The 21,297-nt window shown below is 39.1% G+C and overlaps 1 protein-coding gene across 3 annotated transcripts in view; it reads left to right on the forward strand.

Moving 5' to 3' along the window:
* The window catches only part of TRIM55 (tripartite motif containing 55), a 77,247-nt gene that overhangs the window by 34,296 nt on the left and 21,654 nt on the right, over positions 1 to 21,297 (forward strand). For 2 of the 3 annotated variants that reach the window (XM_036742043.1, XM_036742042.1), the window contains 5 exons: positions 2,734 to 2,967; positions 3,337 to 3,359; positions 3,462 to 3,586; positions 7,307 to 7,509; positions 10,342 to 10,632. In XM_036742043.1, coding sequence (XP_036597938.1) covers positions 2,734 to 2,967; positions 3,337 to 3,359; positions 3,462 to 3,586; positions 7,307 to 7,509; positions 10,342 to 10,632 — 876 coding nt within the window. The remainder of the gene's footprint in view (positions 1 to 2,733; positions 2,968 to 3,336; positions 3,360 to 3,461; positions 3,587 to 7,306; positions 7,510 to 10,341; positions 10,633 to 21,297) is intronic. The other variant, XM_036742044.1, reaches the window with a different exon arrangement.

Here is a 21,297-nt window from a genome sequence, read left to right on the forward strand (position 1 = left end):
AAATCTGTAAAATACCAAAGGTCATTACCAAAAACCTGATTGTTCCTAAGTACTGGGAAGTCAATTATTTTTAGGAAGAATTTCTCTAAAAGCCCTTTTAGCTAATCATAAAAATAAATGGCAGTTTATCTTCCCAGTAAGATCAAGGGTGAAGCAAGGATGCCCATTATCACCATTTTTTTTCAATGTTGTACTAGAAATGCTAACTATAGCAATAAGAGAAAAAGAAATTGGAGGAATTAGAACAGGCAATGAAGAAATAAAACTATCACCCATTGCAGATAACAAGATGGTATACTTAAAGAATCCTAGAAAATCAGTTAAAAAACTAATAATTAACAACTTCAGCAAAGTTGCAAGATATAACCAGGAACTATATGAACACAATTACAAAACAGTTTTCACATGAATAAAGTCAGATCTCAAAAATTGGAAAAAATATTAATTGCTCATGGGTAAACAGAGCTAATATAATAAAAATGACAATTCTACATAAATTAATTTACTTATCCAGTGTCATACTAGTCAAACTACCAAAAATCATTTTATAGAGCTAGAAAAAAAATAACAAAATTCATCTGGAAGAAAAAGAATATCAAGGGAATCAATGAAAAAATGTGAAAGAAGATGGCCTAGCAGTATCAAATATCAAACTGCATTATAAAGTAGTAATCATAAAAAAATTTGGTAGTGGCTAAGAAGTAGAGTGGTGGATCGGTGAAATAGATTAGTACATAATGCATAGTAGTTAATGACTGTAGTAATCTAATGTTTGACAAACCCAAAGATCGAAGCTTTGGGGGTCGGAACTCAACGTTTGACAAAATGGCTGGGAAAACTGGAAAGCAGTTTGGCAGAAACAAGGTATAGACCAACATCTCGCACTGTCTACCAAGATAAGGTCAAAATGGGTACATGATTTAGACGTAAAGAATGATATCATAACCAAATTAGGGGAGCCTGGAAATTTTTACCTGTCAGATCTATGCATAAGGGAAGAATTTATGACCAGATAAGAGATAGAGAGCATTGTGGGATATGAAATACGTAATTTTGATTATGTTAAATTAAATAGGTTTTTCACAAACAAAATCAGTGCAGCCAAGATTAGAAAGAAAGCAGGAAACCAGGGGGAAGTTTTTTTTACACCATTTTCTTTGAAAAAGGCCTCATTTCTCATACATATAAAGAACTGGATCAAATTTATAAGTATACAAGTCATTTTCCAGTTGACAAATGGTCAAAGCATATGAACAGGCAGTTTTCAGAAGAAGAAATCAAAGCTATCTATAGTCATATAAAAATGTTCTAAATCATTATTGATTAGGTAGATGCTAATTAAAACAACTCTGAGTTACCACCCTCACACCTATCAAATTGGCTAATATGACAGAAAAGGAAAATGACAAATGCTGGAGGGGATATGGAAAAATCGGGACACTAATACACTGTTGGTGGATTGTGAACTGTTCTAATCATTCTAGAAAACAATTTGGAACTAAGCCCAAAGGGCTATAAAACTATGCATAGCTTTTGATCCAGCAGTATCACTACTAGTTCTATGTTCCAAAGAGATCAAAAGAGAAGGATCTATATGTACAAAAGTATTTATAGCAGCTTATTTTGTGGTGGCAAAGAATTGGAAATTGAGGGGATGCCCATCAATTGAGGAATGGCTGAACAAGTTATGTATCTGGTTGTGATGGAATAATATTGTGCTATAATAAATGGTGAGCAGCATGATTTCAGAAAAACCCAAGAAGACTTATATCTACTGATGTAAATGAAGTCAGCAGAACCAGGAAAACATTGATCAACTGTGAATGACTCAGCTATTCTGAGCAGTACAGTGATCTAAGACCATCCTGAAGCACTTATGATGAAAAATGCTATCCACCTCCAGAGAAAGAATTGTTGGAGTCTGAATGAAGATTGAAAAATACCTTTTTTAGCTTTCTTTTTTTCTTCTCTTTTTTTGGCTTTGTGTTTTGTTTCACAACATGGCTAATATGAAAATGTTTTGCATTACTTCACGTATATAATTGATATCAAACTGCTTGCTTTCTCATTGGGGAGGGAGAGACAGGAGGAAGAGAATTTGGAACTCAAAGTTTTAAAAAACAAACATTAAAAATGGTTTTACATGTAATCAAAAAAAAAAAAACGGACTGGATGCCATACTCTAAACTGGAGAGAGCAGAGCTCATGACAGCAAGATTCTCCATTCTAGGACCAGCTGTTGGGTCCATTGAATATACTAGCTATGGCCAGAGAAACTACAGGTCCCTGGAAAGGTAAAAGACTCCCTGCCCAGATAGAGAAAAGCTTCCAAGTCCATCTGCATCCTGAATTCATTCTCTGTGTTGTGTGACCCTGGGCCAGAGTTCCTCCAGAGGTCAGCTTCAAATGACTGGGCCTGCTGCATGTGAATCCAACATTAAGTTTTGCATGATATAGTTGTGTTTGTACTCATTTCCCGATTAAAGGAAGATCAAATTGCACTTTTCCTGAAGGACTTGTGTTCAAATTGGCTCCTGTGTGCGTGTGACTTTAGGGGTTTAGGAAAGCAGTAGGCTCATGGCCATTTGGAGGATGTTATTATACATTATTTTTCTGTAATTTTGTACTATCTGTTTGCTTATCAGTTCGTTGCTGAATAAAACAATTCTAGGCAGTATCTAAAAAAACCATGCGCTTTAAAACCTTTCTAAACTGAGCCAACTCAACTCACAGGAATGTTGCCGAAGACAGAAACAGGAGCTATGTGAAAAATTTGATTATCTCTATGGCATCCTGGAGGAAAGAAAGAATGAGATGACACAAATCATCACAAGGAGCCAAGAAGAGAAACTGGAGCATGTCCGGGCGCTGATTAAAAAGTATGCAGATCATCTGGAGACAGTATCCAAGTTGGTTGAGTCAGGAATTCAATTCATGGATGAGCCAGAAATGGCAGTCTTCTTACAGGTATGGTCCAGTGTGGTCAAAGAATCTAAAGATATTTACCAGGTGGACAGGTTGGATACATAATGTTGTTTGTTGTAGTCAGAGGGTAGGAAAACATCTCTCTCATAGCATATTTGTTATATTTATGTTGATCTTATTATATTGAACAATTTTGAGAGACCAAAATATTCTTTCATTCTGTGCCTGGCTCTTAATCTATGTTACTCAGTAAAGTATATTTAAAAGGCCATGATGTTTAAATGCAAAAAATAAAGATTGTGATTTAAATTTGATCAGATGCATTACATTTTGATATTCTAAGAGGTGGAGAGAATTAGAGATCTTTGACAAAAAGAAAGAATTAAAGCAGCCTTTTTTTTGCTTTCACAGAATGCTAAAACGCTCTTACAAAAGTAAGTAACTTTTTCATTTGATGAAGAGTTCAGGTTTTCTATTTTTATCCCAGACCATCTAACTAAACAGTGATTGCAACTGCCACATTGTCTTGGTTTCAGAATTTCTGAAGCATCCAAGGCATTTCAGATGGAGAAAATAGAAAACGGCTATGAAAACATGGACCATTTTACAGTCAACCTCAATCGAGAAGAAAAGATAATAAGAGAAATTGACTTTTACAAAGGTATATCACCCAGGTGACCAAAAATGGCTGTCTTAAACTGCAGGTGTGTGCAAGCTGCTGGAGGTTGGGGTGTAAAGGGTCACACTCCAGTATTGCTGGCAAAATAGAACCTGACAACTTTACAGGAACCATAATTGAAAATGAAGCTTTGTTTCACAGCAGAATCATACAGATTGTTGACAAGGGTTATTCTGGCTCTGGCTATCAGAGGGCCTCTTACGCCATGATACACTTTGGATACACTTTGTTCACAGTCAAGTGCCTCTGATGACGACAGCACCTTTAGTTCCTCTGTCCTTACACAAAACATCATCCATGATCACATAAAATGCCACTCGGTGCGAGTTTGAAGACCAATCAGAAGAGAGAAGCCATCTGGGTGGGAAACTGTATAGTATTTGTTTAATTAAGTACTGACAGTTCACAAATCAGAGTGTCAGGTGGTGTGGGGAGAGAGGTGAGGAAGGTTGGATAAGCTATAGATAGCCTGGGAGGAGAAACTGGTGTTAAGGTCTAGAGACAAAGGGGACCAGTCCTAAAATGTACCATTCATTTTCAATAGCAGAGCTGAGTCTAGGTCCTCCAGTAATAAAATGAAGCAGGCATGGTATATAGTCTATTACAATATGCTTAGGAAAGAAGAGATTATATGATCACAGATCAAGATTTCAGAGGACCTCATAGGCCAATCCCTTTCATTTTACAGATGAAGAAAACCTAAGGTCCTACACGTAGTAATCATCAGGTCCTCTGACTCTGGGGCAAATCATCTTTCTGTTGTACCAAGATGGGTAATACATTCCATTCTTTACTGTGCACTACATATGAACAGTACACTTATCTTTTTAGAACTAAATCCCAAAATAATCTCTCTTTCCATCCAATTTCTTGATTTCTTCAACAGTTAAGAAGAGAAACAATGTTTTCTATTGGAACTACTTGGTTTAACTGGATGTTGGCATGCCTTACAGAGTTAAGAAATGAAGCTCAGACTCATGCTTGGGGGCAGTGGGCTAGTTTAGAAGTGTGTTGGTAGAGACTACAAATGTTTATGTAGGAGAGGAGGGGAAAGAAAAAAGAAAAGAAAGGTACTCATTGCCATGTTGTATGTTTGTGTTTTCCCTGTCCACATATAGACAGTGTTATAGGACAGTGTAGACAGGAATTTCTCTAGCTACCATACTGATATGAGCATAATGAGTATACATAAGTTCACCAGCCTTGGAAAATCTTAAAGGGGAAGTGGAGGGAGATGTCTTTCTACTCAGAGGTGTGCTGGTAAATATTTAATAACCAGCTTTTTGGAAATACATGACACAATTTTAAGTTAAATCTGCATTATTAACTTTTTCTCCATCATTTCCTTAAGTCTAGAAAATCAAGAAGACAATAAATCAAGTCCTGATTTGTAGTATTTACTGATTGCTGAGGTATAAATGCTCACTGAAAATTTAACAGTTGGCTCTCCCAAGCCACTGAGTTGGTTCCCCTGCCTCTATTTTGTGGCTAGGAGAATTTATCTTGTATGTATTCTTTTCGATAATGTTGTTTGGAACAGGCCTGCAATTTTATTTGTGTACAGAACTCCCAAATGAGAAAACTCCGTTCATCAGTGCACAGTCACACCTGCTTTGTCTTACAGAGAGACCTGGGAGCATTGAGAGTCTAAGCCAGTATATGTCAGAGGTGGGCCTCAATGCTAGGCTTTTCTGACTCCAAGGATGGCTCTGTATACACTAACATGCCACTTCCCTGGTCTCTTATACTGTACTTAATTGGCTTGTTATACTGTCTTTAAGTCGGAGGTGACCTATGTGTACAATCTCTGCAGGGCAGCTAAGTGGCATAGTGGATAGAGTGCCAGACCTGTAGTGAGAAAGACCTGAATTCAAATCTGACCTCAGAAATTTACTAGCTGTGTAACCCTGGGCAAGGCACTTAATCCCATTGGACTCAGTTTTCTCAAATGAGTTGGAGAAGGAAATGGCAAACCACTCCAGTATTTGCCAAGAAAACTCCAAAGTGGGTCACAAAGAAACAGACACAACTGAACAACAACAAAACAGTCTGTTACTCCACAGAAATAAAGTGAAAATGAAAGCCAATTCCATTTGTTCCAGACTTTTCCTGGGTGTAAGTTGAAAGGACAAACACAAGCCCTGAATAGTTTGTGTGACAAATGTCTGAATCTTGTAGAGTCCCCATGAAAAGAGCATGGAGCACTGGGGTCAGACGTTGATCTGGACACCTGGTTATCTCCTCATGACCTGTAAGCCAAAGGAAACTTGAAAGGAAAGGGAGCCTTAAGGCCTATCTGCTCACTGGGATAAGTAGCTAGACTCTATTCGGGCATTTTCAGGTCAGATTTGTCCCAGTTTAGCTCAGTGTTAAAAATTTGAATTCATAAAACAGATAAACTAAGGGGCAATTATCCAGGTTACTAAAATATTCTTACTTTATGAAAGTACACATTATCAGATTCTTTACTGAGAGGATTAGAAAGGTGAGTCAGAGGAAATCGGCAGCAGTAGGGCGCTCTATACCTACACAAATGCGTGTGAACATTGACAGATTGGACCTGCTCAAATACAGAGAGAGAAGAACAAAAACCTGCATTACAGCCTTAAAAAGCAATAAAGTTATATTAAAAAAACTTATCAAATTATAAAACTGTCTTAGAAAACAAGCTAACTTCTAGTTAGCTTTTAGAGTTGACCATGAGGTAAATATTAAAAAGACATAATTTGATAGAATGGAAAAACCAATGGGAAGGGCAGCATTGCACATTGGAAAGGAAGGCTGGATCTGAAGTCACAGGACCTGGGTTCGAATTCCACACCTGCCTGTGTGACCCTGGGTAAAAAAACTTAACTTTCCTGGGCCTTTTCAGTTTCCTCATCGGTAAAGCTGACATTAAAAAAGTGGAAAGATCGCTCTGCCTATGTTATCAGTTTCATTCTCACAATAATTTTGGGAGGTTATTATAGGTACTATAATCACCCCCCCCCCATTTTACAGATGGGGAAGCTAAGGCACAGAGAGGTTAAGTGACTTTCCTAGAGTCATACAGCTAGTATCTGAGGCAGGAGTTGAACTCAAGTTTTCCTGATTCCAAGTCCTATATTCTATCTGCTGTACCACCTAATGAGAGGTTTAGATTACATGACTATGAGGTTCCTTCTACCTATACAATCTTTAACCTACGAACTAAATATTTAGAACTTGCTGTTTGTAAACCCAGCATAAGTTATGATTGTTAGTTTAGTAATAATAAAAAACAAAGTCCATTGTTTTAAAATTACTGAATCTAATTTTTCTTGGCACTTGGATTGGTTGAATCCCAACTGCTAATTTGTTTTGCATATTTACTGTAAAAATAGCAATAAAATAAATACAATGCAAATAATAGCCAACATTTATAAAGTGCTTTAAGGTCTGCAAAGTGCTTTATATGTGTTATCTCATTTGAGGTACTCTGTGAGGTAGATACTGTTATCATCCTCATTTTACAGATGGGTAAGCTGAGGCTCAGAGACAGTTGATTGACTTGCCCAGGGTCACACAGTCATTAAGTGTCCAAGACAGGCTCCCAGATCTAATGCTCTGTCCACTATGCCACTGCCCACTTGTACCATCTGTTTTGCCTGTAGCTTATCTGGTAGTTATTTTCATGAAGGTGGTACTTTTAATGACTAAAAAGTAGCATTCTTTACATATCAGAGGAGGAAGAAGAGGAGGAAGTGGCCGAAGAAGCATTGGAAGATGTCTGTATAGAGTCGTCAGGGGAAGAAGAAATTCCTGAGGTAGTATCCCAGCTCTCTCCACCAGAAGCTGAGCACCAGTCTGTACCTGAGGCGCTTCCTGTTGCTTCTGTGGAACTACCGCCTAGCCCACCAGCAGCCACTGGGGATCTTGTAACTCAGGTAAACTTATCCCAGGGTCCTCCTCACCCCAGGAGCAGATAGCTAAGGATGGATCATTATTGAGCAGTCTGAGCAATTTATTCTGACTCAAAGCAAAATGTGTGTCAGACATTCCTACACAGTCTACAGAAGAAAAGATTTCGGGATGGTTGTATCGCCAGGGAAGGAAGCTCTCAGGGTGAATCATGAAGGAATTTTTAGTTGTCATTCGATTAACAGAATTTCTTCCTCTCTATAAGCTCAGTATTTCCGCAAGGAATTTCCACAAATCCACTTAGTGCATTTTCTGAGTCAGTAATCATTTTGCCCATAAGCTGTAATTTGCAAGCACTTGAAAATGTAAAAATCACTGAAAACTGGTACCAGGAGGTTCATGTCCATATTATGTTCATTAGTGAAAATATCCAAACTCACTTGATAGGCAAGACAGGAACCAAGAGAATTATCATTTGAGAACTTCAGTTTTTAATTCAACCAGCAAAAAAGAAGCCATATAGGCCATACTAGTTCATTTCTCTTTGACTGACCCTGAAATATAATCTGAACTCTTGTCCTTTTTCAATCATGCAACAAATGAAACCTGGTTTCCTTTGTACCTATTTGTCTCGACAGCTGGATTGTTTAAGTATTTTCTTAGGAAGGGCAGGCAACTACTGTAGCCAATTGATTGACTATCTTCTACGTGTTTCTGGGATGTCATTGTCTGGATTTCACACTCAGTATGTTCCCAGTAGTGTACCTAGTTTGCTTTCCGTGGATAAGATCCTTACCTGTTAAATTGATGGACATTGTACAAACATCTACGAAGGAGGCTCCTTTGGGCCCTCTGCCTGCCTATCATAGATGACTGAAATTATTTGTGTCAACCAAAGTTACCAAGGGAACATGGAGATAAAGTTGTTAAAAAATTATCCCACCCGGGCATGTTGGCATGCACCTGTAATGCCTGCTTTGGGAGAGTCTGAGGTTGGTGGATTGTTTGAGGTCTGAGGAGTTCTGAGCTGCAGTACGACTAAAGTTGATTGGATATCTGCACTAAGGCCAATATGATGAGCCCCTAGGAGTGAGAGGCCACCAGGCTGCCTTAAGAGGATTGACCCAGCCCAGGTCAGAAAAGGAGCAGATAAAACTCCTAGAATGATCAATAGTGGGGTTAGGCCCGAGTGGCTGCTACTCACCAGCCTAGGTTATGTAGAGAAACTCAGTCGTAAAAAATGAAACAAAACAAAAAAAGAATTGACCTAAGACTACTTTGGCAGCTTAAGCAAGGCATCATTTTAAAAAAATTACTTACAGCTCTAAGGGAGGAAGCATTTCAGATATAGGCACAGAGTCTTAGTGTTATGAACAATTTCCTCCCTGAGTTAGAACGAATCTGAACTTTTTATAATTTTTTGAGAATACAAAAAAAACATAGGAAGGAAGACAAAGGTAGGAGATTGATGAAGGTTTACAAGGCTGAGAGATAAATGAAGACCTATAAAATAGAAACAGTGTTTTGTTTTGAAATTCATAGCAAAATTTTTATACATTAATGTGTACTCGATTAGTTATTACAAATTTAAGTAAGTGTCTTTCATCGTTCTGCCTAGAAGCAATGAGGTTTCCAATGGAAAAGATAATTTTCTCATATTCCTTCTAGGCTGTAATATCAGCCTACCCGTAGCCCTTTGCAGTAATGTCAAGCTTTCTAGAAGCTTAAGCCAAGTCAGTCAGCATTTATTAAGTACTTATTGTGTGCCGGGTGCTGGGCTAACTGCCAGAAATACAAAAAACAGTCCCTGCCCTCAAGGAGCTCACAATCTAATGGAGGAGACAACACGCAATCAACTATGTACACACAAGATGACTTGGTCATCTTCATCTGAGACAGCAAGGCCAGGGGGAGACCTATGTCCCCAGTTAAGGTGCCTGTGGTGGCAGTAGGTATCTCCTATTACATCTTCCTTAAGTCAGCAAGTGTCACCCAGCCCTGGAAACATGTCCAAGACTCCATTCCCAGATGGAAAAAAGCACACTGCCCCATGCATACCACCTAGACTGGGCTAAGCTTGAGCCAAGTCCCTTTTGCAAGTTGTCCTTGTCTACACCCCCAAGAGGAGAGGCCCCTTAGCTCTAACAAGCATAACTAGATAAAACAGATCGAGATTCCACCGGGTGATTGACTAAATCTTTCTTCCATAGGAAGCCAGACTAGGAGAGCTCTGTTCGTAATTCTCGGAAAGTTCTCTATGTTCATAGAAAATTAGTGTGGCTATTGGAATTGCATTTCTTCTTTTTATTAATACAACCAATTCTCAGTTTTGGAGGGGAGATTGCAAGCATTTTGAAATCCGTGGGAAAGGCAAAAAACAAACAAAAAACAAACTCTCATTCTAGCTGACAACTTTAACCCTCTCTCACAGTGCTTGGCACAAAGTACAAGCTTAATAAATGCTTTTTCTCAACTTACTCATTCATTTTCACTGAATGAAACAAGGAGCACCCCCGATTCTAGGTTTCATGTCTTTTCCCTACTCCTACCTGCTATCCATTAGATTTTGTTCTGAGACGATTGAATAAAACATAGTCAAGTGGCAAGAGAGAAGAGGAGAGATGAGGGGTTCACTTAATTAGTTCTGGAATAATTGAAAGTTCAGACTCCAAGGCAAATGGGTATAGGCAAGAATTCTTACAGATTTTCTGGGTGACTCTTTTGGGAGAAGGGGTATGAATAAGGAAGATCTGAAACAAATTCATCAAATCAGCACACAATGAGAGGCTGCTGGCTAGAAACAGAAGGATAATTAAAGCCCACTGTTTATTTTTTACTTTCACTTTGTCCCAATTAAGGGGGAGGTGGTGCCAAGTGGTGCTCTGCAGACTCCACAGTCTGAAACTCAAGTACCGTCAACATCATCGGAAACCCTGGATCCCTTGTTTTATCCTAGTTGGTATAAGGCCCCCAAACGGCAAGGCTCCAACCCAACTTCCACCCAAGTGAGTGAAGGTTCGGGTCAAGTAGGGCCTTCAGTTTCTGTGGATGCCACTGGGCAGAAGGCAGAAGAGGCAGAAACCACCGCAGCATCCCAGAGGGAAGCACTGAGTGGTAAGGAAGCTAGCACTGCTGCAGCTACTTCTCAGGTCAGTGTCCATCCCCATTGCGTCTGAACGCTTTTATGCATCCATCACTCGAGCTCCCAGCAGAGTATGATAGGACAAGCAAAAGGCTTCTAAAATGGAGCAACAGCAACAAATAAAATTCATTGCAAAGTTGCATTTTAAAAGTTTATTTATTCTGATCCGGCCACCTTACAGCTGGCTTCCCAGTGGGGGATGTATGAAGAATCTGGTCCACTGGTCGGCAATTAGGCCTGCAGTGAAGAGCTGCCTTGTCTGTAGCAATTGGTTGGTTTTCCAAGTTGCCCATGTGGAATGGCCACTTGTCCTTGCATGGCCTTTGCCATGTCCTCCCAGAGCTTTTTAAGCTTAACTACTGGCTTTTGTGTCATTCACAGCAAGGCCCAAGAAAGCATGATTAATTGGAATTTAATTCTGCACTGGAAATAACTCCTCTGATTCATGACTTTTGGTAGTGTTTCAGCTATGCTAGATGAAGATAGCTTCAACTTAATTATACCTGTGCTTTCCTGGCCATAGATTCCTGATAGGGACTGAAAATGAGGTTCCAGTATGCATTTTGCCTCTCTTTCTTAAAGAGATACTCCATGCTCCCAAATCATTATATTTGAAAATTTCATTTTTGTATAATGAGTGTTTGAAGCCCTTGTCATGGGTTGGATGTTTGCATGGGTACAGTGCTTCACAAAAGATACCTATACATCTTCTTCTGTGGTAAGAATGCTGATGGAGATTTGACATTCATAGGCATTCTTGTACTGGTGTGTGGGTTTGGGTGCTGCACGATAAAGGAAGGGTTTGGCAAAGAAGTGGTATCTTAGCCCATGCTTCTGGGCCCTGAAAAACAGGTGGAAACTTTTCCAAATGGCGAGAATTGCTTTAACTGTGCCCTTTGAGGCATATTCCAGGCTGGGTGAGGTAAGCTACTAAGAGTTTCAAGAGGAGAATGACTGTTGAAAAATCTAAAATACTAACTGCTGTATTAAAAGTCAAAAATCAAAATAATAATTTTAAGAGAAAAGTGATTAGTCGATGTGTGTTATGTCTTTTTGTTTTTTGGGGGGGGGTGTTGGTTTGGAAAAATTTCTGTGGTCGTTGTATATAAAGCAGTGAGAGCAAGTTTTTACTCATTTTGGTAAATTTAAAGAGAGTAATAACATAATAAAAGAAAGTTGAGTGAGAAGGAGCTGTTTTCTGAAAGGAACAGAGAAATTCATAATATTGAATACATAGTAGTTAATAAATCCTTATTAATTAAAGGCAAAAAGTTGGTCCTAAATAAAAATGAAAGCATAACTTCTAGACCAAGTGTTCTTAACATGGGTCTGTGAACTAGCTTAAAAAAATTTTTTTTAGAAGAAAATATTTTGACAACTGTATTTCAATGTCAGTCATTTCCTTTGTAATCTCATGTAATTTATTTTATGCATTTAAAAACTTTGTTCTGAGGAGGGATCCCTAGGCCATGGTACCAAAAGGGGACCATGGAACCAAAAAGGTTAAAAACTCTCGCTCCAGACAATGTTGAAAACTAAAGTTATTTCTGAGCCTAACAGTGAAGCATTCTCCTTATTTTCTCACAGGAGTTAGCACTCTGCCTATCACTTTTGGCTTTTGTTATCATACTTCACTACATCTGGAGTCAGATTCATACTTGATTTTTACCTTGATGGGTAGGACATATTTTATTTATCATTGACTAACATTATCAGTATTTCTATCCATAATGTTCCCCTTCCGGATACTCATAGGTGTGTTTCACCCCATGCCTGAAATCTGAATTGTCTTAAGAGAATCGTGCTACCAGATCATATATGCTGCCTACATCTTTCCACTGCTCAAGCTCCTCCATGCCTTTATCGAAGGAAAAGTGCTCCATTATCTAATCTTGCATGGTGGAAACCTCCTTTCTCTTTGACTCAGAACAGTGACTCGATGGGTAATTATTCAGCAATCCAGTATGAGTTAACCTAACCAAATGATGGTTTTAGGAAGCTTGGCTCCACACAGAATAGCTTCATGAGGTATGACAGAGTACTCACTGCTTTTGTAATGGTGATGGATCTTTCCTAAATTACAGTCTAGATTTTCCTTGATTAAATTTTAAGGGTTTATCTCCCCCATCCCACCATCTCCCTAATGAGAAGGCTCTGCACAACAATGATACTATAAGTCTGAACTTGAGTAGAGGGACCTACCTCCCATCCATATATCACCTGGATGTATCTGGGGCAGTTGGCAGCAGTAAGCCTATCTCTGGATAAATACCTCAACACTCATGATCATGGACAAAGGGTCAAAAAAGCAAAAAAAAAAAAGTAGGGGGGTTGTTGAATTAGTAGCTATCTACCAATCAAAGGAAACCGGGAGAAAAACCAAGGAATCAAAAATGGCTCTTAAACAATGTTTGCAAATTATTTTCTAGCTTTGATCCTATTAACCAAGCCCTTTTTTTTTTTTTAAAAAAAATCGTCAGGAAGGTTTGTTTTGGTGCTGGTATCTTTCTATTTTGACTTCCCTTTAAGAAGATCGTTATCATAATAATAAATAATATTTTAAAAATCTAAGCCTGACAGTCTTGTAAGTAACTGACCCTACTGAGCCCGCTTCTCAGCTCCATGGGCCTGTGTCTCCAAAGGGCTTCAGGGTCACTGGCAACATGCAACCCCAGCTATTTCTGGTTCGTTGACTTTTCCTTTGGTTGACATTTAGCTGATCTGGGAGCTCCCTATCACACAATTCAATTTCTTTCATCTTATTAGTTTTCAGTTGTCTGCCTTCTAATGGCAGTGGCTGCTTGTCAGTCACTTTTCAGTCTTGGATCCATCAAACTGTGTGAGGGATGGTGGGATGGTGGAGATGGCATCTCCCCCTCCTCCTAGTAAGCAAATGAAGTGCTCCATGTTGTCCTAAATCTTCTTGACTGTCCTTGTTAGCAACTCTTCAAGTCTGGGACATAGTGACGTGTTTGATATCTCCTCTTAATGATAATTATAACTAGCATTTATATAGCACTTTAAGGTTTATAAAGTGCTTTACCAATATTCTCATTTGATCCCCCAATAACCCTAGGGAGTAGGTGCTATTTTTGACCCATTTTATAAGAAGAGGAAACTCAGGCAGACAGAGGTTAGGTGACTTGGCCAAGTTACACAGTAAGTACCTAAAACCACATTTGAATTCAGGTCTTCCTGATTCCAAGATTTGTGCTCTATCATACCACCTTGCTGCTTCCTTTTCTAACCATTCATCAAAAAGGAGAGAAAACAGGAACCTACAATGACCATGAACTCAGTGGGAGCTGATGAGGAGGAAGAAAGGATTGTATCTATTACAGCAACAGCCTGCTTATGGATCTGAATGATTGGCTAAGAGTTCAGCCTGTGTTCTGAGTGTCAAGGGAATTTGGCATCACCATCATCTTTGCCAAATGTGTCTGAGGCTGCAGAGGGAATGTCAAGCTTTGTGGCTGCCCATCCATTTATCCCATTTCATATATGCTAAAATTCATGTGTCTGTTCATTGGAGTAGGGGTAGGAGAACTGAAGGGGAGAGAAGACAGGAAAATGCATGTTCATTATAGCTGGAAACCGAGTGCTGTTCATGTTCAGGAAAGAGCTTTCTGGGAGAGGGGGAAGAAAAAGCTTAAGTGCTAATGATAAAGTAACTTGGAACAATTTTCCACTGGCCCAGATCCACAAAGCCAAAATGAATCAGTGTTGAATTTTTCATACTGGTTATTCAACCAGTATGGAAAATTCAGGCAGGTATCAATTTTTAGAGTATTGACCATCCATCAGCCAGCTTGATGGCTGAGGCATCCCAGATTCAGTGGGGGTTATCTCCTCATCTGGCTCTTCACACCTTGAAGCCTCCATATTTATTTCTGACCAGGACCTGATCAGCTGCTGGGCATCTTACAATTCAACACTAAACTATTCCTGTAATTTGAAGGCTGGAGGGTGACCCCCTAATTCACTATATGTTGAATTAAATTGAACTTGAGAATTAAAGACAAAATTTGAATTAAATTGAACTCGAGAATTAAAGAAAAAATTTCCATTTACCTCTTTAGTGAACCTGCCTGCTTCTCCGCTTTACCTCTTCATTCTACTCCTTCCTTTTGTCCGTTTAAATATTTCCTAACATGTCTTCTAATATGTCAGATTTCTTTTGCCTTATATTCCTTGTTTGGGTCCTCTGATGTAACTGAGTGATATCTCTCCCTTAGCTAAGAGCCTCAGTATCTGCTGGAAACTTATTCAGTGACTCATTTCAGTTGAAGTCCCTGTCTGCCAACCTCTTAGACAATCAGAACTTTTCCCCCTCAGTAATTTCCTCATATTCATTCACTTGGTGAAATCCCATCATGGTTTTCTTACATCCAAATGCTGTCCTTTCAAATACTGTCTCTGTAAAAGAGCTATAAAAATCACCTGCCTTCTCTGATTGCTTTGTGTAGAAAACCAGATAAAAAGATTAATTAGACTCTAGTGAGCTTGAAGCTGACGAGGAAAAAAAAAAACCCCAAATCCCTGGCCTCTCTACCACAAGTGAAATGTGTTTGTGTTTTACCAAAGTCATGTTAATATTTAATTTCCTCTGTTCTCCAGAAAAGAACCATCCCACAGGAAAGTTTGAACTCAGTTATCTTTCAAAACTCAGGGCATATTGGAATGAACAGATGTTACTGGCTACTTGTCTTCAGGACATATTCTGAAATTCTTTGTTTTGAGTTTCTGAAACTGCCTGGTCTCAGTTTCCTCACATGTAAAATGAAAGGCTTAGATTTAATAAAATAAATGAATAAAAGGATCTGTTCTGTGAAGTTTGGATTCAAAGGACCTCACCTGAGGACCTAAAGGGCCACATATGGCCTCAAGGCTGCAGGTTCCCCACCCCTGGACTAGATGGTTCCCAAGCTTCCTTCCAGTTCCAACAAGCTGTGATTCTATGAATCTGCATGACCAGTCCACCCATACAGGTTCATAGCTGGGTGGTATAGACCCTGCCCCTTCCTCATTTCTCCTACAACAATGTGGAAGGAGGGTAAAGGGTCTGTTGCTTGATGTCCGTGTTTGATAAGGGAGTATTTAACACATGAATCCTTGGAGAGCTGACCTTGAAATTTCCACTCACCTAGGTAATATCAGTTGTTTGCTCTGCCAATTGAAAGAGATTTGGGTGGAAATAACATTTGATCAATTTTATGTACTTATTGATTTCAAAAGCAAACAAACCTGAAATGTTACATCCTTTCCTAGAACAGGCATATGAGTGGTGGAGTCAGGAGCATGTTAGAGTTGGGAGTGGGAGGACGTGATGATACGTCAAAGGACTCTTGCTAAAATAGCCAAAAGAAACTCAACCAAGACCATGCATGAAAGATTCATGTTTGCTGCCCTCGAAAAGCAAAGTCTTTGAGGCTACGTTTGCAAACTGGCTGTGTGACCCTGGGCAAATCATTTAATCCCTAAGTCTTCCAAGCAACTGTCTAAAACTATTTTTTGCAGAGCAGGTGCTAAGTTGTACTGGTAGAGGGAATTCCTCATTGGGAGCTCCCTAATACCAAAGCAATCACAGGTTCAGTCCTTAACCCTGTCCCAATGCCTATAGTTTATTTAATCCCTCAGGGAGGTCCAGGCTTCTTAGAGGGCAGCCCTATAATTTTCCACTGTTCATGTGTCCAATTTTAAAAATACTACCAACTCATTTTTTAATGGTCCTTCCACCTGTGTCTAAACCTCAAATTACACTGCTTTCTGTTTTTGTTTCTTTAACTCTTGGAGAAGCCAATGAACAATGCATGATGCCTAGAGGGTATTTGTCCTTTTCAACGTAATCTTTAGGGGCATTTACACTTTTCTTGAGATTGAAAGAAGCAGCAATGGCCTTCGGCTCCCTGGAAACTGTTGGCCTGATGTTGGAGATCTTTGCTAGCCCCTCTCAAAGGATCCTCATATTGAATCAATGGATCATTGACTTCTTGAGCTCTAACAGAGTGTAGAGAGCATGAGATCAAGAGCCCTGGCCTCTAGTCCTTATTCTGCCATCAATTTGCCATATGACCTTGGGCAGATTACGTAGCCTCTCTGGGTTTCATTTCCCTCATCTGAAAAATGAAGGGGTTGTATTAGATCAGAGAATTTTAGAGCTGAAAGAAACTTGGTAGATTCGGTCCCCTGATTTTACAGATAAGAGAACTTCAGCCCTGAGAGGTAAGGTGACTTTTTGAAGGTCACACAGTGGAATGGCAGCTGAGCTCTCATGGAAGCAAAGCAAATGTTTCCATAAAGATTCTTTCCGGTCCATGGCAGCTGTTGGGTTAATTCAGCGGCTGTTCCGGCCAAATCCCCATGGCTGTGAGGTAGAGATGGTTTCCTCCCAGTGCTGTTGTCACCAAGAAGTGAAGATGTGCCATGCAAAGATTCGTTTGGGAAAGATAGCGGGACCCACCAAAAGCTCAGCAGTCACTTGACAACTTGATCAGCAGCAGCAGAACAACAGGTGGCCAAGTTATCGTATTTCACTGAAAGTTGGATTCTGCAGAAACAAAAACAAAAATCCCTCAATATTATAGGAACTCTTAGTTTTAGGGATGCTGTGTCCATATTGTGTATCACATTTATCTAGCCTGAAAATGGTTAAAAATAGAATTGTATCCAAATTATACCAACATTTATAGAGACAAAAACAAAATAATGTCTCCAATTTTTGTCTGGTTATATTTTATTTTGGAAGATTTATGGATTAAACCCTGGTTAAAGGTACTAAGAGTAGTAGCAATGCTAATGATACTTCCTCCTTGAAACAAAAATACATTTTGTCATTATCAAGTATGTTTCTCATCTTAAGTCTCTTAACCAGACTTTTGCTTCCTAAATATTTACTAATTCCCTCATAGACATTTGTCTAGTCTTGATATTTACAAAGCATCTAACATCGTAGTAAACCTGCACATAGGTATTCAGACAAGGGCCCTATTTTAGGCTGATACAAGGCCAAAAAATAAAATCCTCCCACCTTACCTCAGTTATGATCTCCATAATGACCTTAATCTGAATTCCGTTAAAGATATTTATTATCAGAGCTTCCTCATTACTAGCTACAAAATACATTTTTATTGTAGTAAGCATTCGATTAATAACTATTGAATATTTATTCAATTAATGGATGAATGGAAGATTAGTGACTCTTCATTTTTCATTAGTGACTTAATGGAAGATTAGGGCCCATCTCTTTTTTCCTCTGTGCCTACCATTTGTATAGTTGTAGTGTAGAAAAAAAAATCCCATAAGGCTATCTCAGTCAGTCAGTGGGCATTATGAAGCACTTACTATATGCCAGGCACTGGGCAAAGTGATAGGGACCCCCAAAAGAGCAAAAAATATGCTTCCTGCGCTTAAGGAGCTCACATTATAATGGAGAGTGCAATGTTTTAAAAATTGCACACATAAATATACACAGTGTAAATGGAAGGTGATCTCAGATGAAAGGGGGAACCTTGGAAGGGGCCAGGAAAGGCCTCCTACAGAATGTGGGAGTTGAGTTGGGTTTTAAAGGAAGCCAGGAGGTGGAGGTGAAGTGAGAGCTATCCAGGCATGGGAGATAACCAGTGAAATGGCATGGAGTAAAGAGAATAGCATGGCATCATGTGTCAGAAATAACATGGAGGCCACTGTCACTCCACTAACGTAGGGGTCCCCATCAATTGACTTCCGGGTGTAGAGGAAGATATACTGAGGTTCTGTAAGTGGAAGTATCTTGAGGGCAGACTTATTTTGTTTTCCTCTTCATATCCATATTAGATCATGGGAAGGAAGGAATACGTTGAGTTTATGTGAAGTATTCTGAAGACCATGCAGGAAATTTTCACATTTCTCCTTGCTTTAGCACCCAAGACTCCCTGAAGTTGTAACATCAATGGAGAGGAACCTAAGGAGCATGTTGATTATACCTTCTATGTCACCCATGTGCCCCTTAGCTAGAAGTACCTGTAGGTCAAGTACCTTGTGGTAGTGGCTGCAATCTGAAATTGGCTGAATAGATCTTCCACATCAACTGACCCCATGAGGTCACATGATACAATAAGAGAGCACTGGATTTGGAGTTAAGAGAATCTTGATTTAAATCCCAGTTTTGCTATTGACTAGTGATATGGCCTTGGGCAAGTCAGTTAACTTCTCTGAGCCTCATCAGGGAACTAGACAGAGATTGCCCCTGTAGTTCCCTGTCAGATCTAAAACTATTGGGATCCCTGGTTTGGAAGTTTGGTGTAGTTCAGTTGTTTTTATGAATGGATATCTCCAAGAATTTCTATCAGTCTCACTTTTCTTATTATCTCTGTACCCTGATTCATCTCCATAGTTTTTATTGGACTGATCTTGTCCCCTGTTTGGACAAGATCTCAATCTGAACAAATTTCTATTAACCAGTCTGCTGATGAGACCAGTAACTTCTATCACTTCATATCACAGACAACGATGTGAGATTGAGCAAGCAACTCTCCTATCCTAGGTTCAACTAGGTACTAATTCTCTATGGAACATTTGCCACAGATAGAACTTCTGCGTGAACCCAAAGGTCTGCAGTTTATGTCCATTGCTTCCAAGTAGGAAGGAAGTATGTACTGACTGGTGGAAAACCAAGTATGGTAGGCATTAACAATCTAAATGCCTAAAGAAAATTATTCCATATGCCATCTTTGGCATATATATGTGTGTACATGTGTGTATGTGTATATCCTAAGTTGGCCAACCTCTGTTCTGCCAAATTTTACTTGCTGAATTTTTAATGGACTACAGAGTCATATATAGTTAAAAAAATAATTTTGCACATTGATATTTTAATAATCTATGACTTTATATGGGCATTTCCCACCCTACCCCCCACCCCCAATGGAACTCTGAACCTATCTGTACCCTCTCAAACCTTTGTAATTCTTGTCCATATCTTCCCATAAATCTCTAAAGAGGACCCAGCCAACATACCTGAGCTCTCCCTTTAGGTTTCCAGGACTTGAGATATTTTATGGATACCAGTACAACATTGTGTGACTGTGCTTCTGTTATGCCTTGCTTCCTCCATATGACCAATTCACTTCTTTTTCCAGTAGAATGTGTCCTTGATGCTGTCTTTATACCACTTTTTGTCTGCAAGTCATCTTTGTTAATATGCTATAGCATGCTTATATCTACCATGTGTCTTTTCATTATTCTTTAGGTCACTTGCCATTTGGATTCCTTTGAGAACTAATAGAAATTCTTGGAGAGAATATTGGTGTTAAAACATGGGTGCTTTCAGAAAAGCATCAGAAGTCTCATGTGAATTGATACAGAGTGAAGTCAGCAGAACCAGGAAAACAATATACATAGTGACTGTAACAATGGAAATGGGAAGAACAAAAAAAGAACCCACTTGAATACTATGCAATTATAATGATGAAGCTTGGTCATAGAGAAGAAATGAGAATTATACCACCCTCCCCTCCTTGCCAAGTAGGGGACTATGGGTGTGGAATATCTCGTATGCTATCAGACTTGTTGTGTGTTGGTTAGTTTTGCTGAATTGCTTCCTTCCCTTTCACTTTTTTATTCTTTAAGAGTTGGCTTACTTAGTAGGGGAACAGGGAAGGAATATTCAGATATAAAAGTGATATTAAAACAAAAGCTATCAATTAAAATACATAAAAGATAGGATGGATGACTTTAAAAGAAGGACTTTATAGGTTAAAAATAAAAAGATATCAAAGCCCTAATAGGAACCAAAGGTTCCTTGCTAGGCCTCTTTCCTTATACCTAACAGCTAAGTTTCTGACCTTAAGATCTTACGAAATCTCCCTTACTACTCTCCTTCAGTCCCTTCCTTATTTAATCTTTGTCAAAAGACTGTTTTTCATTTACAGAGCTGATAAACAGAGCAATCCAAAAGAGCTTCAACCAGTCATAGAAAGCAGTCAAATTATCTTTCCCCCAGGTGTTACATATAGAGACTAAAACTATTTTCATGCAAATAGCCTTTGGGACTGAAACATCCTTCCCTGTTTCATGATCAAACGCAAACTGCAGATGCCACTAGAGACCTGGAGGTGAGAGATGTCAAAGGCTGGCGATGTGGCCACTCGTTTTTCCTAAGCCAGTTTAATTTCAGAAGTTATTATGGAGCATTAAAAAAAATAAGAAAGGGAACTGGTGTTATTCTAGTGCATGATTTCCCATGAGTATGAATGCTTCCTATGTTCTTTGAAACGCTATATTTAATTTTCCAAAACAAATAGAAACGAATGAGAATTAAACTGTGTTCTCTCAATTTAATTGAGGGATTCAGGATGTCAAATTATTTTCAAACATAAATCTCGACCACAGAGAGAGAGAGCACATTGTGTTTCACAAATTAAGTCTACCAAGCTTACAAATCATTGCCTCCTTTTTTGCTGGGAGATGGGACTGTGCTGGAATTCTATTATGACAAAAATAGAGGGACAGGAGATCAGTGCTGGACTGGCCTGCTGCATTCTCTGTTTCATATTTAACAGAACAGGAACTAGTGGATGGTAAGGGTGCAGAAAGGCAAGAATCTTTGTATTTTACCTCACAGTTCCCCCAAACGATGTGCAGGACCAGGTTAGCTCTAAATAGCAAAACAGTAATGAGGCCACTGCAGCTAATG

Source organism: Trichosurus vulpecula, chromosome 1 (assembly GCF_011100635.1).
Source record: "Trichosurus vulpecula isolate mTriVul1 chromosome 1, mTriVul1.pri, whole genome shotgun sequence".
Taxonomy (NCBI): Eukaryota; Metazoa; Chordata; class Mammalia; order Diprotodontia; family Phalangeridae; genus Trichosurus; species Trichosurus vulpecula.